The sequence below is a fragment of the Helicoverpa zea genome, chromosome 15 (assembly GCF_022581195.2).
Source record: "Helicoverpa zea isolate HzStark_Cry1AcR chromosome 15, ilHelZeax1.1, whole genome shotgun sequence".
NCBI classification, from domain to species: domain Eukaryota; kingdom Metazoa; phylum Arthropoda; class Insecta; order Lepidoptera; family Noctuidae; genus Helicoverpa; species Helicoverpa zea.
In genome coordinates this window covers 7,311,654-7,332,115 of record NC_061466.1, presented here as the reverse complement: position 1 = coordinate 7,332,115, position 20,462 = coordinate 7,311,654, and the positions used below count along the sequence as shown (strand labels likewise).

General features: G+C 35.7%; 2 protein-coding genes across 2 annotated transcripts in view; both read left to right on the top strand.

Annotated features, from left to right (window-relative positions):
• Window positions 1–546: 546 nt before the first annotated feature.
• LOC124637122 (Krueppel-like factor 9) lies at window positions 547–1,984 on the top strand. The gene has a single exon (XM_047173465.1). It carries the CDS (start codon window positions 547–549, stop codon window positions 1,372–1,374), a length of 828 nt encoding a protein of 275 aa, XP_047029421.1. The 3' UTR covers window positions 1,375–1,984.
• Window positions 1,985–13,972: 11,988 nt separating this feature from the next.
• LOC124637215 (unconventional myosin-IXa-like) overlaps window positions 13,973–20,462 on the top strand; it is a 37,244-nt gene continuing 30,754 nt past the window's right edge. The window contains exons 1-5 of the mRNA XM_047173576.1: window positions 13,973–14,858; window positions 15,785–15,928; window positions 16,709–16,824; window positions 17,792–18,708; window positions 19,889–20,069. Coding sequence (XP_047029532.1) covers window positions 14,823–14,858; window positions 15,785–15,928; window positions 16,709–16,824; window positions 17,792–18,708; window positions 19,889–20,069 — 1,394 coding nt within the window. The 5' untranslated portion in view covers window positions 13,973–14,822. The remainder of the gene's footprint in view (window positions 14,859–15,784; window positions 15,929–16,708; window positions 16,825–17,791; window positions 18,709–19,888; window positions 20,070–20,462) is intronic.

Genomic DNA, 20,462 nt, shown 5'->3' with positions numbered 1-20,462 from the left:
CTTTGTTAATTGATATTTTCTACTGGCTTTATCATTTTAACTGCAAACTTTATTAAAATGTAGACAAAAACAATGTTCGTATATTGTACTTAGGTGCGTGATTAACACATAGTCGCACAACTTACAGAATGGCCGGCTAATATGTTTGTTATTAATTGGCCGAAGAGTTTGTTAATCGTGTAGATACGAATATGTATTTGTAATGTTTCCAGTGATGTTGCATGGTGCGGGACACATGCGAGCGCGGATCCGCCGATAATCGGCGATCGTCGTTATCGCGTCCGTCGCGCTGTCCGGCGCCGCTCCATCTCGACCACGCTCATTCCAACCCCGGGACGCAGCGCAGACGCCTGTCTGCACCTCATCCTGATCAGTACTTTTCCTAAATAAGTTCTTGAGTTGAGAACCATAAATTAAACTGGCGACACTAACGCAGCAGAGTTTAAGCAATTGTAAGTAGCATAATATTGTACCTTTTTCATTCATGATTAGCTACATTTTCCTTCATAATTTTAATAAATGACTTTAACAAATTCCAGGTCAACAATGTTTTGTGAAGGCTCTGGATCACTCTTCGAAGAGGCTCTTCTCAACGACCAGCCCCTCTTCGACTACTCTCCTGCGGAAAGTCTTATAAACTTTGAATTGCCATCCCTGGATTCTGATGGCGATTGGCAGCTTAGTGATTTAGATCTGAATTGTGATAGTTTTATAAACAGTGTGAGTGATATAAACAAGGAAGCCTCAAACATCCTTGATGGATCAGTTTTCGATTTTGCTGATTTGGACAAAAGTATAATTGATGAGTATCTCTTGGAAGCACTGAGCAGTGATCTTTCCAATGACTCGGCGCAGTCTCCCCAGTCAAATACTGACTCATCCTTCAGCACCGAGTCCTTATGTGCATTGGAGACCCATGATTATGTCACGGTAGACAATTCCTGGTCAAGTAAACCGCGTCCTTACGAGAAAACCGAGGTGAAAGTTCGTTCATTTGGAGAGCCAAAGTTTTTCCCAGAACTGGGTGCTTTTCGTTGTCCAGTGGAGGATTGCGGTAAATTATACGCGAAGGCGTCGCATGTGCGGGCGCACTTACGTCGGCATAGTGGGGAGAAGCCGTACCGGTGTACGTGGGGAGAGTGCTCGTGGAGGTTCGCGCGGTCGGACGAGCTGGCGCGGCACCGGCGCAGCCACTCGGGCGACAAGCCCTACCGTTGCGCCGAGTGCGGCAAGCAGTTCGCGCGCTCCGACCACCTGGCCAAGCACGGGCGCGTGCACGCCCGCCGCGCCGCCGCCGCAGCCGCCGCCGCCCGCAGAGCCGCAGCAGCACCGCACGCGCACCGGAGGTCTACGAGAGGACTGCTACTTTTATGATTACAAATAGTTATTGTATAGACTGAGAGATATATACGTGATAAGTTTCTTAAGACAAACCAAATCCTAATACCGTTTACCGTACGGTACCGAATGACATAAAACACACACAATGTAGTAAAACTGAAAGGGAACATTGATTTATTAAGATTTGTTCAAAGTCCCTTAAAGACTGAATTTTCTACAACAATTATTATTTTTAATTATAAACGATCATTTGTTGGTCAATCATCAACTTTATTAGGCTACTATTAACTTCTCATTGATAAAATTACCCATTGTTTGAATACCTAATAGACAAATAACTTATAGGTGTACAAATGTTTAATGGAACATTAGCATCTAGACTTACTTAATTAGTTTTTAGACAAATGGTTTTAGGTGAATTTTATTACTTGGCATAAGTGTTTTATGTGTATTGTTGCATATCAACTGTGCTGTGACGAGAGGGCTTTGTGAATACTTACCTACCTAAAATATCAATTAAATTAAATAAGATGATAAAGTAAGTTTACTATTTAATAAGCTAATACTGTAAATATAGTTTTAATGCAAATCCTTACCTATGTGAAATTATAATTTAAAAAATATAAATATGGTATTTATTGAAGTTATTCTTTAGGTTTTAGCTCGCGTTATTTTTGTCTTCATAATAATTAACGTTTGCAAAAAACTAGCTTTTAATTACGATATCCTACATTACATATGTAGGATATCGTAATTAAAAGCTAGTTTTTACAACATGGTATGGCCAAGGTGAATTTCTAGATTTAATTTGTATCCATCATATACACAACACCTCGAAAACTTGACCCTTAAGTTCAAGTAGGATGCATCTATCTTTCTAAATTACTTAATTGGCGTTGTGCACTTGCTTACAATTTATTTATTTATTGGTTAGCAACAAAAAATATGTAGTTTTAATCCATCAGTTTGGTATAATGTAGTCTTTAGTGGTGAAGGCTTGAACTTCAGGAATATCGTATAAACGTTCAAGTTCAGTGTTACGTTTCTTATCAACCTAGCTACACACGCCGGTAGATACAACCTATGTGCACTTAAAAACTGCGAAAGTAAATATATAGGTAATTTTATGTCATATCGAACTTCGTATGGGTTCGAGCTGGCTTACCTACCTAATCTCTAAAATATATGAGTTATATTCAAGTTCTTCCCGAAGGATAGGTACGGATAAAATTGACTAAGTTTCAGTAAACCGAACCACGGTGAGGCAGAAAATTCTTCACAATCTTTAGATCGAACTACTACACCGACACGATACAGGGGCCCGATTCTCCTAATTTTACTTAAGCGACATACGATTCACGTTCGATTCGGTTCGACTGAGATCCAATCCCGACTCGATTACGATTGAAGCGTATGTGGCATTCCGCTATTTTTTCTTTGAAATAAACGTTTTTATCCTTTTTTGTCATTCAATAATGAATCATTTTGTCTGCAAATGATTTACGATTGCAAAATGATTGTACAGCAAACTACCGTATAGAGACCAAAATCACCAAAATAACAGACCAATCGCAAACCAATCGAATGTCATTGGAATACCTACGATTGGTCTTATATTATTAGCAGAATGCCAGATATGGTTAAAACTGCTATTGCGATCATATTGCGATTCAATTTCTATTCGATTTTGACAATATTAACTTAGGAGAATCGGGCCCCTGGTGTGCCTTCATGTGCTTATGGTCGAGGGTTCCCTCTTCGGGTTAAGTCGGGTATCACCGAAGCATTCTTCCACACCCCCGACAAGACATAGGTACCTACAAAGTTATTCAATGAGAATCGTAACTGAGTCTACTAGTCGTATAGTTGCACTGAACAAGTGCACTGAACTTTAATACGACTGTAATATTTATATTTTTGTTCTTTAGTATTTACTTTATCCAACACACAGAGGATACGATTATCGCCTCTACAATGTTGTGTCAAACGTGCTCGAGTTATCAACAATAATATAATTATTACAATTCTCTTGCAATAAAAGTTCTTCTAAACATGCAGTATTGCGGGATTTAGACAACAGACCAGAAATGTATGTATGTATTTTAAACAAAATTTCAAACAGGAAACGATCAACGGGTCCTCGTTATGAACTTTCAGAGTTTTCCTTTCAGTTTTGTAAGTTGGCCTAAGTTACTTCGTAACTTTGCATAACCCATTCTAGGGCAATAATTTATTGCCCATTTATTGTGTGTTATTGATGAAGTTTATCGGTAGGTAGATTATTGCTTTTTTTATGAACTAATTTATAGAAATTCATAATTTTTATGAGGGATTTCTTTTCTTTTAATTATTTTCGTACCTAGCTGATGCCTAGATGGCGCTGATCTTGATGGCTGTAGAGAAAGAAGCTTCATCGATCATTTTGAGGTCGAATAACGAAACGTACTTGTCACCGTCATCAGCAATTTAAAAAAAATAAAATAGGGAATAGAAGGAGAAAAGAAACCGATGAGATTCTTACCTGAATGTCCCGAGACATTGTGTGTGATATAGCAATTTCTGCAGAAATCTGTGACTTTATCATAGATGTAATATACTATAAACAAGATTGCGCACTCTCAAAATATGTATTTACGAAAATGAACTCTATTCCAATGGAATAAGGTACTAAATTGGTTGCATAATACACAGAGGCAAATCCGAGCCGAGAGGGATAGTTAGAACGGAGGCCGTTTGTCTCTTTCTAACACCTTGCCAGCATAAAAAAAATGTTGTGATCAACAGTTTTTTTGCCCAAAAAACAGTTGAATCACTTATATTTTTATCTTATTTTAACAATTGTAAGTCAACAAATTAATAACAATCGTATTAATTTATTCGTATTTATTCTTAAAACATATACAACATAAATTTTCATTTTGCTTTTTTTTATTTTCTAGCGGTAACCCTGAACATTCTTGGCGCGTAATCAGCATTTAAAATTTTGTTTATATTTTTTTGTATTAAATCAATTTAAACTATTAAAATGGTGAAAAAGTGTTGCTTTTATACTTGTGAAAGTGAATCCTATGGTGGTTGCAATATATTGTTCCACAGGTAAGCTAATAATAACATTTTCCTAAATCAAACAACTAGGGTGCCCATGAATTCTTGTAATGAGTCAAAATATGGGTGATGGATTTTAAAACTGTTGTATTATTGTTATAGCTTCTCAAAAAAATGTAGAAAGGCGATATAAATGGCTCAGCAGTCTATATGTGAAGCAAAAATACAAAAAAATCAGTCTGCACTTCGAATCTTCCTGTTTTTATTACTGGTAATTCCCGCTATTTATTAAAAGCCTATATTAGTATTTTAAGGTCACAAACTGCGTAAGTTAAAACTTCAATACCAATCTGTGTTTAATAATCTTAGCAAACTCGGATTGGTCTCACATAGCTTAATCTCATAGTCACCCTATTAGAAAGGGACAGACGGCCTCCGTACTAACTGTCTCACTCGGCTCGTTTTTTGGTTAAAAGTGCGCAATCCTGTTTACTATATTATGTCTATGGACTTTATTAAACCATGCCACAGATTATAAAGGGCCCGGCGAAATGTTTTTTGACATTTTGGAAAAGTCAGTAACGAAATAGGTTCAACGCCATCTATAGATTTCTTGGGAACTATATTTTTTAAAATTCTCAAATAGAAAACCTCTCATTGACAAACCAAATCACGATCATACCAATTTATCACTGTTATACATGAAATGTTATGGAACAACCATGACATTTACCCACAATATAGTACACGTATGGTATATAGTGTTTCATATATACGGCTAATTTCAATGAGTGGGCTACCCCCGGCATTTACAAGGGTAGAGCTAAGTTGTATGAGCTGTATGAAATGAAAAATTATAAATTTGATGAAAATTTTATTACATTTGTTAGAAATTATTCCAAATTGTTTAAGAAAGTCTGTCATGCGGCAAAATCAATGTATTTTAGTAATAAAATCAAGAACAGTAATAGTGTAATTAAAGCTACGTGGAATATTATTAATAGTGAGACTGGAAAAAATAAACAGCGTGATACTCGATACAAAATCGTTAATGAGAATCAAGTTTATGAGAAAGATTCGGATGTAGCTAGAGAATTTAATACCTTCTTTTCTAATATTGCAATAAAGACCACTAGCGACTTAGACTCCTCTACCACCAACGCCGAAAAATTTTTACGAAGTAGTGTTAGCCAATGTGAAGCCACATTTACTTTTAGTTATATTACACCTCATGATATAGTTAGAACCTTCAAGTCATTAAATTCAAAAAAGACAGGTGACTTGTGGGGTATCTCTGTAAAAGTTATAGACTGTATTATTGTCGATATTGCACCCTATTTGGCTAGTATATTTAATGAGTGTATTGACTCAGGTACCTTTCCCGAACTTATGAAATACAGTAAGGTTATACCACTCTTTAAATCAGGGAGCAAGAATGACCTAGGCAACTTTAGGCCGATTTCAATTTTACCCGCGTTAAGCAAAATTTATGAAAAAATCATTTTAAATCAGCTACTGCGCCATTTCAATTTACATAATATTTTACATGCGGAACAATATGGTTTCACTAAGGGTCGCTCAACAACGGATGCCGGAGTTGCTCTACTGAAGCACATTTATACCGCGTGGGAGAAGTCACAGAATGCAATTGGGGTGTTTTGTGATCTTTCTAAGGCGTTTGACTGCGTCCAACATGAAACGCTTACCCAGAAGCTTAAGTACTATGGCATTAGAGATAGCACACTTAGTGTTATTAGCTCATATTTAAGCGGCAGAATGCAATGTGTTGACGTTAATGGTGTCAAATCTTCCAATCTACCCGTTTGTTTGGGCGTACCGCAAGGCTCGATTCTAGGGCCATTTTTATTTCTTGTGTACATTAATGACTTGCCATATTATTTAAAATCATTGTGTGATGTAGTATTGTTTGCTGATGACACGTCTCTAATTTTTAAAGATGATAGGAATAGAGTAGATTTTGATGACGTGAATTCGTGTCTGTCATTAGTAACGCACTGGTTCACAGCCAATAATTTGGTTTTGAATGCGAAGAAAACCAAATGTATTAAATTTGCTTTGCCAAACGTGAAAAATCTCGGCCCCAGTGTAGTTTTAAATAATGAGGAAATTGAAACTGTCCAAGCTACCACTTTTCTAGGAATAACTGTAGACTCCAAAATTCAATGGGGTGAGCATATAACTGGCCTCACGAATAGACTAAGCTCTGCTGCGTACGCTGTCAGAAAGGTAAGAGCTCTCACCGATGTAGCCACGGCGCGTTTAGTGTACTTCAGTTATTTCCACAGTGTTATGTCTTACGGAATTCTTATGTGGGGCAATGCTGCCGACATAGAAAATGTCTTCGTGTTACAGAAGCGTGCTATCCGTGCTATATACCGACTAGGTACTAGAGTCTCCCTAAGGGGGAGGTTTAAAGATATTGGTGTTCTGACTGTGGCGTCTCAATATATTTATGCCAATATAATATATGTAAGGCAAAACATAGAGTTATTTAGTAAAAAGAGTGACGTGCACAATTTCAACACTAGAAATAAACATAAATTAACCGCATCTAACTATCGATTGCATAAAGTGCACGGTTCGTTTGTGGGCCTTTGTATACGCATTTATAATCCAATCCCAGTTCATTTACTAGAACTAACGGACAGTTCTTTTAAAATCAAAATTAAGGATATTCTGATTAAAAAGGCTTATTATAACATTAATGATTATTTCACAGATACACGCAGATGGCAGCTCTGAAGTGGACAACAAGTGTTTTATATATATATATATATTTTGTGACTAATATTGAATTGTATCATTGTAATTTAATTATAATTAAATTGTAATAGACAGCTGTGTTGCTGGGAAGTTTGTTCTTCACCACTTCTTCTTCCCAGCCATAACACTAGGAAGTGGCGTTTTGGGGGTGCTGTCATTTTGTATTTTTTGACGTGAAAAAGTGCTAGAATCTAGCCTATTTTCAATAAACGATTTTGACTTTGACTTTGACTTTGACTTTGACATACTCTTGTATGTGTTTAGTAAACACTGTTTACATACATCTCAGATAAACACAGATCTATGTTATCTCTGTATCCACAGCAATCTTATTTGTGTATTTTTATTCAGTGTTGATAAGTATCTTCGAGTAAGACTAAACTCCAGTGGATGTTTTTAAAACTGGGGATATTCAGCGTAGTGCACCTGACCCCCACTGAGCTATACAGGTAGTCAACCGTGACAAGTTCATAAAATATCATGTCCTTGCCGAGGATCGCCGCTCCGACCGCCACCCGGTATACTTCTTCTCGACAAAAATATTTTTGTCGAAAAAAAATGAAAATTTAAAAATAATCCGGCTATAATTTTAAACTTGGAAAATTCCCTGTGTAAGACATGTAGTAACCATAAAAATGAAGAGGATACTATGATTATTTAGCAAGCAATATAGTTTTTATAGATGTATATGTCACCGTAAGATTACAAACATCGTTAGATTACAATCTATCTCGAGAGATTATAAACTGTGCATTATTTTTCGCTATATTATAATCTATCGATGAGAAATTGTCAAATTGTCAACTGTCCGAAAGCTCTCCCTGATTGGTCAGTCTTTTTGTAAGATCGAGAGCGATGTAGAGCGGTCAAATTGTCAACTGGCGTAGAACGGAATGCATCTTGCGCGCTGATTGGTAGAACGTCAAAAAATACAATGTTCTTTGCTACTCCCGGTGTCACAGCTCTTTGACGTGCAAAAATAAGTGACGGTTTAATTTTTTATAAAATCAAAAATTGTACTTAATTTTTAAGACTCAAATTACACACAATTAAAAATTGTATTAAAAATTGAAGTTAGTGACGAAAACGAATCGCTGCAAAACCGACTCCACGTAGTCTTGTCTGCCCTACCCCTAGAGTGCAATTCAAAACCGCGTAGGCGCGGAGGGGCGAGGCGGCTGCGAGCTGAGGCGCAGGTAGTTTCAGCGCTCGCCGCCGCGGCTGAGGCTGGCCGGCTCTGCCGGCCAGCAAGCCGAAGCTGCGGTGGTGAGCGTGAAAACCATCTGCGACGATAAGCTCGCATGGGACCGCCGCACAGTAGATCGACGCCATACAAGCGTTGGGACATAGGATATTTAAATATCCAAATGTCAATTTTTGAAAAACGAGTTATGCCATCGTATTTGTCTTCTTATTAGCTGTTAAAAATGTTACTAGCATTTTCTGATTGGACTCTTACATCGAGAGCTATAGCGCAAAATGTGATTTAAATGTATGGGAAGTGACTTAAAAACTGATGTATCTCGAGATTCCCTTCGCCTTTCGACTTGATTTTTTTATATGGTAATAAGACATATATTTGGCACATTTTCTTCAAACAAACATGGTGCGATAAATGTGCCCGTTTTAAGATACAAGTATAGACCGATTTTTGCAATATCATCTACATATTTATTTATAAGTTTCACATATTTTATCTCTGAATCTCACTTCAGTGGTGACTCACTGATATGGTCAGGCCATAACTCATTGGTGCACCGATAATATAATCTCTGGAAATAATTATACAAGGTGTTGATTTGCATTTGTGCCATAGCTCAGGAGGAGGACATACAATACGTAAATAATCGATTGGAATTACAGTAGATGGGAAATAAGTAATATGCACTGCTTTTTTTGTCATTGTAATGTCGTGGTATTTCCGAAGTAATCCAATTTTATGAATGAAACTTATGAGTGATCGTTGCGTATGCTTTGTGTTTGCGTTTGTGTGAGGGTGCAGCACGGTTTTAACGCCAGTAACATACGCGCCAAGTTTAAATAAGGCTAGATGACATTTACGGAATTCAGAAAAAAAATTAAAGAAAAAAAATTACGTACCAATTTTTTTATTGATTTGGGTCGAGAATCATTAGCATAATTACCTCCTTGAATATGGCACGGATGCAAATCAACAGCTTGTATACTACTAATGAGATAATTTGTTAATTTTTGGTAATTTGTTATTACCTAAATTTTAATGAGGTGATTAGCTATTTTTTTGAAAAATTAGCTAATTACTTATAAAAGACCTTTTTATTGTTTACAATAAGAACTCGAATCGATTTTTAACATACCTACCCTCATTAGTGCCAATTTTGGAAACCATATAAATAGGTACATTACTTGAAGAGCATTAGTTGTAATTTCATCCTCATCCGAGTGTTGTCATTATGTCTTTTCACGGTTTCGGTACTTACCTCGACCTTTACATTTCTCTACGTGAAGGTGGTGATATTCGGGACTATAATCAATTATTTACGTCTCTGAAAACCAATAGTGATTTTCAGTTAAGAGACGCAGTTGAAAAAGAACTTAAAGAATGGTGTCGTAGATTTTGTTATCGGATCTATGCTAAATGGATGAAATCTTCAAGAAATCAAGAAGCATTTATGCGGAAGTATTCCTCCTGGTTGCAAGCAGATATCAAATGGCCAGAAAATTGGAAAGAGAATGTTATTATACCCGAAGAAGAAATAGACGAGGCATCTGAAGAACCAACAGCGACAACATCCGATTCTTTCACAAATGTTGTGATGAATCCGGAATGTCGGGTTTCCGACGCATCTACATCTACTTCGATAGAAAGCCGCAAACCTTTTGAAGAATTATCGAACAAACAAAAAAGAAGACGCACAGAATCGAGTTGCAGCTCCTATAGCACGGAAGAAATCGTCTTCTCTGCTCAAACGAGCCTCAAATCATCTGGAAAAAAAGATGTGGCTGAAATCCTGCAGTACCTTTTAGAAAATCCAGAGCAAGTCTCTAAAGTAAAGCAGTTTATTCAATTTGGAGAAATGAAAGAAATATCATCCCAAAAAGCTTTGGCATTATATGTCACTTTAAGACTATCAAAGTTTCGATACATAACACTAAGAGATTTCAGTGAAAAGGAAGGAATTTGTAAATACCCTAGTTATTATAAACTTCAAGAAGAGAAGAAAAAGTGCTACCCTGACAACAGTGCTGTAACAATAACAGAAACTTCTGTTAAGATTAAACTTCAAGCTCTGTTAGATTTAACTGTAAATAGACTTATTCAGTGTTTGGACATAAGTCTTGACAAAGATGAACTCCTGCTAATAAGCAAATGGGGGTTTGATGGAGCCTCAAATCAAAGTGTACATCAACAAAAGTCGGATTGTTCAAATCAAGAACTACAAAGCGTGTTCATGGCGAGTCTTGTGCCATTGAAGCTCACAACTCAAGATGGATGTATTATTTGGCAAAACCAACGGCCTTCATCAACGTCTTTCTGCCGACCCATTATGTGGAAGTTCATGAAAGAAACGGAGTTTAATGTTAAAAACGAAATGACTAATATAGAAACAGAAATAGAAAGTTTAAATCCAACGAAATGTGAAAATGCAACTATCAAGCATAAATTGCTCTTGACAATGATAGATGGAAAAGTGGCATCCTATATCTCTGGCACTTCTACAGCAGTTTGCGATTTGTGTAAGGCGCGTCCGAAGGAAATGAACAATATAGAATTGGTTCAGAAAAAAACAGTGGACGAAGATATGTATAAATATGGATTAAGCAGTCTTCATGCATGGATCCGTGCCATGGAATGTTTGCTTCATATAGCATATAGATTAGACATTAAATCTTGGCAATCAAGAGGAGACGATGCCAAAAAATCTGTAGATGAAAGAAAAAAGAACATTCAAGACAGATTCAGAAAAGAAACTGGTTTATTATTAGACGTTGTAAAACAAGGCAGTGGGACGACAAACAACGGAAACTCAGCTAGAAGGTTCTTTCAAGATCCAGCCAAAACTGCTGATATAACTGGACTAGACGTTGCTTTAGTGCAAAGACTTGGTGTGATCCTACAATGTATTTCTTCTGGTGAAAAAATTATTGTAAACAAATTTAATGAATTCTGTATAGATACTGCAAAAATGTTTACCAATCTTTATCCATGGTATTATATGCCTGTGAGTATTCATAAGTTGCTTATTCATGGAGCTCATATAATTGAGCATTTGTCTATAGTGCCAATCGGTTTTTTGTCAGAAGAAGCATCTGAAGCGAGAAACAAAGATTTTCGTAAATTTAGAGAGTCTCACTCGAGAAAAAGTAGTAGTATTAATTGTAATGAAGATGTACTTCATAACCTGCTTCTCACTTCAGATCCTTTTTTGACAACCATACGACCAAAATTGGATCGTAACGTAAAGAGAAATATGTTTAAAGAAGTTTATGAAATGATAGTCACAGAAGAAAATCAAGTAGAATTTTGTGACGTTATGAATTTAATATCTGATAGCGATTCTGAAGAATCTGAAATAGAATCTGATGATGATATTTTCTGTGACTAACACTTTCTTTTAGACTATTGATTTTTATGATGCTTTATGATGCTGTTCTTCGTTTTGTTTGTTATATTGAATATTTGTTTTTACTGTTTTTATCATGTCTAAATATTAGTGTCAACCAATTTAAAATTTTGTCCTTACTTTATCATTATGAAATTAGTTATTAGTAAATTGTAGTTAAGTACTTCAATAAATATCTTAGTAATAGAATTGTAGGTATATTTTGATGTTTTTACATATTTTATTATTTGTAATTTATTATTTTTTTAGTAACTAAGCGTGACAATAAAATATTTTTTTGTTTTTCATAAAAAACGACTGCTTTTATTTAATTTAATTTCAGTCAACCATGCGCCTATTTATATGGTTTCCAAAATTGGCACTTATGAGGGTAGGTATGTTAAAAATCGATTCGAGTTCTTATTGTAAACAATAAAAAGGTCTTTTATAAGTAATTAGCTAATTTTCCAAAAAAATAGCTAATCACCTCATTAAAATTTAGGTAATAACAAATTACCAAAAATTAACAAATTACCTCATTAGTAGTATATAATTATTTCCAGAGATTATATTATCGGTGCACCAATGAGTTATGGCCTGACCATATCAGTTAGTCACCACTGAAGTGAGATTCAGAGATAAAATATGTGAAACTTATAAATAAATATGTAGATGATATTGCAAAAATCGGTCTATACTTGTATCTTAAAACGGGCACATTTATCGCACCATGTTTGTTTGAAGAAAATGTGCCAAATATATGTCTTATTACCATATAAAAAAATCAAGTCGAAAGGCGACGGGAATCTCGAGATACATCAGTTTTTAAGTCACTTCCCATACATTTAAATCACATTTTGCGCTATAGCTCTCGATGTAAGAGTCCAATCAGAAAATGCTAGTAACATTTTTAACAGCTATTAGAAGACAAATACGATGGCATAACTCGTTTTTCAAAAATTGACATTTGGATATTTAAATATCCTATGTCCCAGCGCTTGTATGGCGTCGATCTACTGTGCGCCGGAGCCCCGCAGCGCCGGAGCCGTGACAGAAGTTATGCTTGCTGCATGTTGCATGCTTACTTCCATGCTGGGTCAATTAATATGGGATGTGTTATATTTTAAACAAAAAACTCAGTAGGTACGAGTAAAAAAATTAGAAGGTAAATAAATATTTTTATGATGTCATTTAATAGTATTTAAGAAGTTTACTGTTAGAATGCATGCTACAAATTTAGATGCAAAAAAATATCCCATGCTGAGTTGTATTTAGAGTGGAAGATAACTCGTGGCTAAGATAGTATTATTTAGATGCTCGACGCTTTATTAATTGTGGCTGACTTAGTAATTTAGAAGGCAACATACATTTTTGGGGGCGAATAATGATATTAAAAAGAAGCCTGTTTAATTAGCACCCCTTTTATTTTATTTTTAAATATTAGTTTGTATTTGAAGACAAAATACCTAACTGTATTTTTATAAGAGTTATTTTTATATAAATTTAATACTTGAAGAATTTTTGAAGAGCATTTTTTTATTTAACTGACACCTCTATTTCATTCCTAACTCTACGGGAACTCCATGGGAACAGAACGGCTGGTCGTGATTGGTCGATCTTACAAAAAGACTGACCAATCAGAGAGAGCTTTCGGACAGTTGACAATTTGACAATTTCTCATCGATAGATTATAATATAGCGAAAAATAATGCGTTAAATTGCAATCAGATGTTACGGTTCACAATAATTCGACAGTTTGCAATCTCTCGAGATAGATTGTAATCTAACGATGTTTGTAATCTTACGGTAACATATACATATGATGTATATAAAATAAGGTGCTATTCTTGTGATGTACATGACAACACTCCCCGGTATACGAGCATCATTTACAGGGTAAATGATATTATTTTCTGTTGTTCAGGGCTTTGAATTCTTGGTCAGGTGAATGTTTCGACAGGTAGCGAGAATTTCAAAATTAAGTGTTTTTTATGTTTTACCCCTTGGTTTTACCCCGTTAACTTTCGGTAAGTTACTATTTTATTGTCAACCAACAGTACAACAATAGTGTCTTTGCCGGTCACGGCAAAATTAAAAAAAATATTTCAATTTCCTTGTCTATACTTGACAGGGATTGTCTATGGTATAAAACGGATAAATACGGAAGGCCGCTGCCGTGGTACAAATTTTCCAAGTCTTGAATATATTTTAAATCGTCTATTTTTACATTGATACACGATTCAAGTCGGACACAAATAAAAATGGTGGTTCAATAGATTAGATTTCTCTGATCAAACTGTTTATTGAAATAACACGCGAACCTATATAAAACTGTACAAGAAATAGCAAACTTTTTTATATTTTATGTCATTGTTACTATAAATCTGGTGCGATTACGTGGTGCGTTGGAAAGAGTTGTGTTTGACAAATAACAGGTTGTCGGAGACACCGATTTCGCTACAGTTTTGTATCCAATGTGTTGTTTTTTAACTGCAATAAGTTTGTATGCTGTACCGATATTCAATTCATTAAGAAAGTGAATATTTTAACCATGATTAGTTCAGTTTAGTGGGAAGAAAGTTAACCAAAGACTTGGAAGTAAACTGGGCAACTGTTCTATTCAATCAGCATGTGACCCAAATCTGAGATTTCTCTTCTTTGTGTTCTATTGCTGGGTTGATGTTAATACAGTGAAAAATTAAATATATCGAGAAGAAGTATACCGGGTGGCGGTCGGAGCGGCGATCCTCGGCAAGGACATGATATTTTATGAACTTGTCACGGTTGACTACCTGTACAGCTCAGTGGGGGTCAGGTGCACTACGCTGAATATCCCCAGTTTTAAAAACATCCACTGAAGTTTAGTCTTACTCGAAGATACTTATCAACACTGAATAAAAATACACAAATAAGATTGCTGTGGATACAGAGATAACATAGATCTGTGTTTATCTGAGATGTATGTAAACACATACAAGAGTATGAAACAAGTGAAAAGCATTGTGCTAAAATGAAGATCAGCTGTAAATATCCAGTATTGAGCCACAAAGAGTAGGACAATGTTGCAAAATGGCTCATTCTGAAAATCACAGATATATTGTGCAGGTCAGTAATATTTTTCTTCATAATAATACTACAGTAATACATAATAAAGTAACAAGTTGATCCAGAATGTTGTGACAGTTTATAATCCATTGTTAGTGTGGTTCCAACAAAGCACTGATCAATATAGCTCAAAATTATTGTATCTATAGTTGCTTGTCCATATTTTAACTTGTATGTGTACACACGCATGTAGATTTTTGTTGAGAATAGTCATAATTAACAAGATAGAAATACCAGACTGCTGAAGAAGGGTAATGTTTTAGTACCCCTGTTGACCAACAACAATATTTTTCTCCAGTATGCCCATTCAGTTATAGTACTTTTGCTTAACACTTCCTTATAAATGAAAGGAAAAATAAATAAATTAAAAGGCAATGACTCTTGAAGAATGTCTAATTTGTACAAAGTTCAATGCCAATCTTGTTTACATGGTGCAATCCTAGAGATTAAACAAATGCATGTTTAAACATTTGCAGTGCACTATGATATAAGGATCTTGTGTGTGAAGGAGAACACCTGCTAATTATTCTGAAAAATCCTTGAAATTATGATAAAGTTATGCCACTTAAATGTCAACTTATATTGGGATTATTTATGTCTCAGTTTCGTTTAAAGTATTCTGAATTCAAACAATCATCTGTGTTAGGTAAGATTGACTTTGGCTTTGTCTCGCAGCAGATTAAAGCAAATATGCTGATAAAACAGAGTGAGAGTAGATATAACCTTGGAACATTTTATAATTAGTTTATAAGTTGATTGTTATATTTTATATATTAGACAGGTTCTTTAGCAATTCCTGGTTTTGTAAAGACTCATCATCTCTCGAGCTTTTTCCCAACTATGTTGGGGTCGGTGTAATGTAATGACATGTTTCTCTCTATATTAAATTATGTATTGTTGTTTCAATATGTGTGTGTTCAACACAGGTGTATGTGGGAGCACTGTCCCCTCACTACGAGGCCTTGTCGGTGGAAGCTTCGAAGCAGACCAGCTCTGAAGAAATCGTCTGCTGTATCACTGACAAACTTGGCTTGACCAATGGATCCGGTGGACCCTATGAATTGGCCGAGGTAGGTTTATTGTTAAAACGTCGTTTACAACATTCATATTATCCATGTAGTTGATAAGCCCTCAATATATGACTAATTTAGGCAGTTGATGTATGCAGAAAGTATTTACTACAAAAATGTTTGTATGTAACCTATTTTACTTATCTACTATGAACTAAATTCCGCTACTACTAAGTTCCCCATTCAGTCTATGAACAAAGTAACTGAAAAATGTTCACTCTGTATCAGTTTAAAACAGCTCACCACTTGATACAAAAAAATTGATTAACAATATAAACATGAAGAATTTTTTGCTCATTGTAAGTGAATGAGTCAGCTTAGTGGCCAAGATGATTGCTTCCTTTGCTCGGTCATCAGTGAGACATTCTATATTGTGTCTACCAGCTCATAGGTGAGATAAAGAGTTTTAAGGAACTAACAGATATGATTAATATTTATTGGTTGCTAATATTGGTAATAAGTAGATAAAATAAAAACTTTGTAAAGTTTTTATCTATGTAATCATTTTGCATGTAATATCGCTTATTTATGAAGTTTTTGAATAAAATAAACATATTAGCTGGTCAAATTAGCATCTAAAGGAAGACAGATGGTGACTATGGAATTTCCTGCACAAATTATACATTATAAATTCTGTACTAGTTACTTAATGATCAAGTTAAAAAGGGTTTGAAATGGTCTGTGGTGTGTTGATCCATAGCTAATGAAGTATCCCAAATCAGAGAAGGAAAACTGAATAATGAATACAACTTTATTTATGTTATAAAATCATTTATTTAGGTGGTGGGGGACATGCTCAGCGGCGAGTGCAAGGAGCGCCGACTCGGGCCCAATGAGTCGCCCGTCGCTGTCATGCTGCTGTGGCCCCACAATACCAGCTCGGGACAGTACTACAGGTCGGTACTCACAAACCTTTTATGTGTTGCATGTTACTCGGTACCAATCATATTTATACATTATATAACAGCTTTAATTAACAACAAATAACTATGTATGTCGACTTTTAACACTTTGGTTACATGTTAATTTTCCTGCTGTAATTAACACTGTAACATTCAAGTTATGATTGATTTAATTAAAAAATCATTCTGCATACCTACCCAACTATATTTGAATATAGTTTTTCCTTGATGCAGACAGTAGCCAGTGTTGTGGCAAGTTCAACAATGTCAAATCAGGTTTTTCTATATAATTATCTTATTCCTGCAATTATGTGTTACGAGAGATACGTCTAACCTTGTCTTAAACACCTGCGTGTCTTGTATCTGTACCTTTACATATAGCCGTGTCCATTAAGTGTCCTGTCACCGCAATACTATTTTTACTATATTGCATTGTGAGATGATTCATCTCAATTTATTCTAGGCGATGTGATTACCGTAATTTTAACTTCTGTGTGTTTATTTATGCAAAGTAAACGACAAACATTAAATTACAACAGTTCTACATCGATTTTCTATTATTAAGCATTTAACGTACGCATAAATACAGACGTAACTAAAACGTTATCGAAGCCCCGTTATGAATGTGTCTATTATACATATTTACGCGTCGGAATGAAATAAGTGTTGTTTAAACTATTACTTAGTTGTTAAATGAAGGGCTGTAGCAGTGATTGGGGATAATATTCCAGTGCGGCGCGTGACTCACTCTTCCTGCGACTGCGGCGTGATAACGGCGTCTCCATCCTGCCAATCAAACTGAAACTTTACCGCTCGATCAAACATGGCCTCTAAAACTGTACCACAACTCACAAATATTTAGATTTCGTCATTATGACTCAAAAGTATAAAACTTATTTTTAGACAGTTTCCCAGTCATTACCGTCGGCATCTCGGCTCAAGGGTTTTATTTCTGTTCCAGATTTTATCTTCGCGAGAAGATTCCTGACGAACCATGGATGGAGAACTTCTCGGTGGACCCGCAGCTGATAAAGGATTACTTCCAGCGATTCCTGTATCAGCCGAAAGATCGCGAGTATCCCGACCTCTGTCAGCTGCCAGAGCTCAACGAACAGACGCTGCTCGATAACTTGAGGGCGAGGTTCTCGGCCGGCTACATCTACACATATGTTGGTTCCATATTAATAGCACTCAACCCATTCAAGTTTTACCCGATCTACAATCCGAAATATGTGAAGCTATATCAGAACAAACGGATAGGAGGGTCCAGTCTTCCTCCTCACATATTTGCAGTTGCCGACGCCGCATATCATTGTATGCTCCGAGAGCGAACTAATCAATGCATAGTAATCAGTGGAGAGAGTGGATCAGGAAAGACTGAGAGTACGAATTTTCTTCTACATCATCTGACAGCGTTGAGTCAAAAGGGGTCTCATGGTAGTGGTGTGGAACAAACAATACTGAGTGCTGGTCCAGTATTAGAAGCCTTCGGTAACGCAAAAACTGCCCATAATAATAATTCCAGTCGATTTGGAAAGTTCATCCAAGTTAATTACAAAGAGAATGGCATGGTGCATGGAGCCGTTGTACAAAAATATTTGCTGGAAAAGTCAAGAATATGCAGTCAAGGTCGGAACGAGAGGAATTATCATGTGTTTTATTATTTATTGGCTGGTGCGTCGGAGCAGGAGAAGGAACAGTTGCATTTACTCAGTGTGGACAAATATAATTATTTATCGAGAACTGGTTGTAGTGAGGTGCCCGGTATTGACGAACAGTATGAGTTTTCGCGGTTAAAACAATCTATGGAGATGGTGGGCTTCACGATGGACAAGCAGCGGCGATTATTTGCTGTCCTGTCAGCAGTGCTGCTTCTAGGTAAGTTTTTCTTATTTATTAGTTTTTATAAACATAACTAACTCATGAGTTTTCTATTACCAAATCTTATCAGCTGATACAGAGTAGTAATTATCTAGATAACTTCTGGTATCAGTCATACAATTGAAGGATTACATACACAACAAGAAATGTATGTAAAATTTAAATATGCATAATTCATTGACTTTAAGTTGTGTTAATAAAGGAAATAATTCATTTTCCTTCTACACTCGACAAATATGTTGGCCCTACATTCTTGCATCCATTTAACATTAATAATTTTCCCTGTTGTGTCTATTGTAATATTTTACCATGCCATGCTTTATCTTTCCTGTATTTTTGTTTAAGATTGATTATATTATCATACTAATAGATGCCTCTAATGATGAAAGCATATTATTCAGTTCAAGAGTTACTTGGTCTATTTTCATTATAATGTTTATTACAATGGGAAAAAGAAATACTAAACGTATGAAACACTAAACACACTTTTCCACTGAGGATTAATTTATTATTGTCATAAATTGTCTGAAGTCTTGTGTGTGTGCATTTTTTGCTTAATTGTAGAAAACACGACAAAATGGGATAAGCCTTTTGGGCTATTTGTTCATGGAATAGAAGTATGTTTATAAAGTAAAACGCAAATACAGATCAATCGCCCATTATTGGAAAAGACTGATTTCTAAAATAATAAATATGCTTTATTGTTTTTACGGACCAATTGCGTTCAGCATGTGGTTTGGATGCCGTGGATGTTTATTTTGGCATTTTTCCTTGCAGTTAGGAAAAAGCCACTTGCTGCTCTAAATCTTTATATTGAATCAATATTACCTCACTAAACGTCATGGCACTTATATCTTACCATTATATTTAGAAGACGCATCTCGAAAAACATGTATGCTTTCCCATATTCTAAAGCCCAAGTACACATACATAATCGTCAGTTTTCTTAAAACAACTGTTGCAAAGTCAACAGTTGTTTTCAGAAAAAGATATTTTATGTCTTCAGTGAACTTGGGCCTAAATGGGCTCTATGTTTTAATCATTGAAAAATAACTATAATACCTGAGCTTATGACTGAAAACTGAAAAAAAAAAACTCATAAGAATAGCGTACATTTTTTTTACTACACTACACACATTAGTTGAAGGACAAATCACACACATTCCCACATTTGCAGGCAATGTGGAGTTCCAACCGCAAAGGAAATCCTACCACCACGACGAGGCTGTGGGCGTACGGAACCCTGAAGTGGTGTCACTCATATCTTCACTGCTGCGGGTCAAACAAGAGACGCTGTTAGCTGCCCTCACGTCCAAGCGAGCCAGGGCTTCGGGGGAAACACTCGTCATTAATTACAGGTACAATCTTAAAAAAAATAAAACAGATTTTAAATCTGCTTAGCATCTGTCTAACCTTTCACATAAAAAATAATGAATATTCTTAACGAAAGCCAATCTTCCGAAAAAGGCGGTGGACTGGTTGTTCGCATCCGAATTGTATCTTTATACTTTTGTATATGTGCCAAATCTCATTTCAATTTTATGCAGTCAATATTATCATATTATGTTGATTATTCATTTAAAGCAGTGGTTCTTAACCTTTTTGACATGAGGGACCACTTTAGCTAAAGTTGGCTTGCCGGGGACCACCTCATCGGTTTACCTAAATTAGCACTCACTTCTTTATTATTTATCAAAAAAAACTGAATTTTTGGGTCAGTTATACTCAAAGCTAAACGCATGTCGGCAGTT

Bases quoted from the DNA above. Each gene is read 5' to 3' on its own strand.
- LOC124637122 (XM_047173465.1), top strand. From the start codon at position 547: ATGTTTTGTGAAGGCTCTGGATCACTCTTCGAAGAGGCTCTTCTCAAC.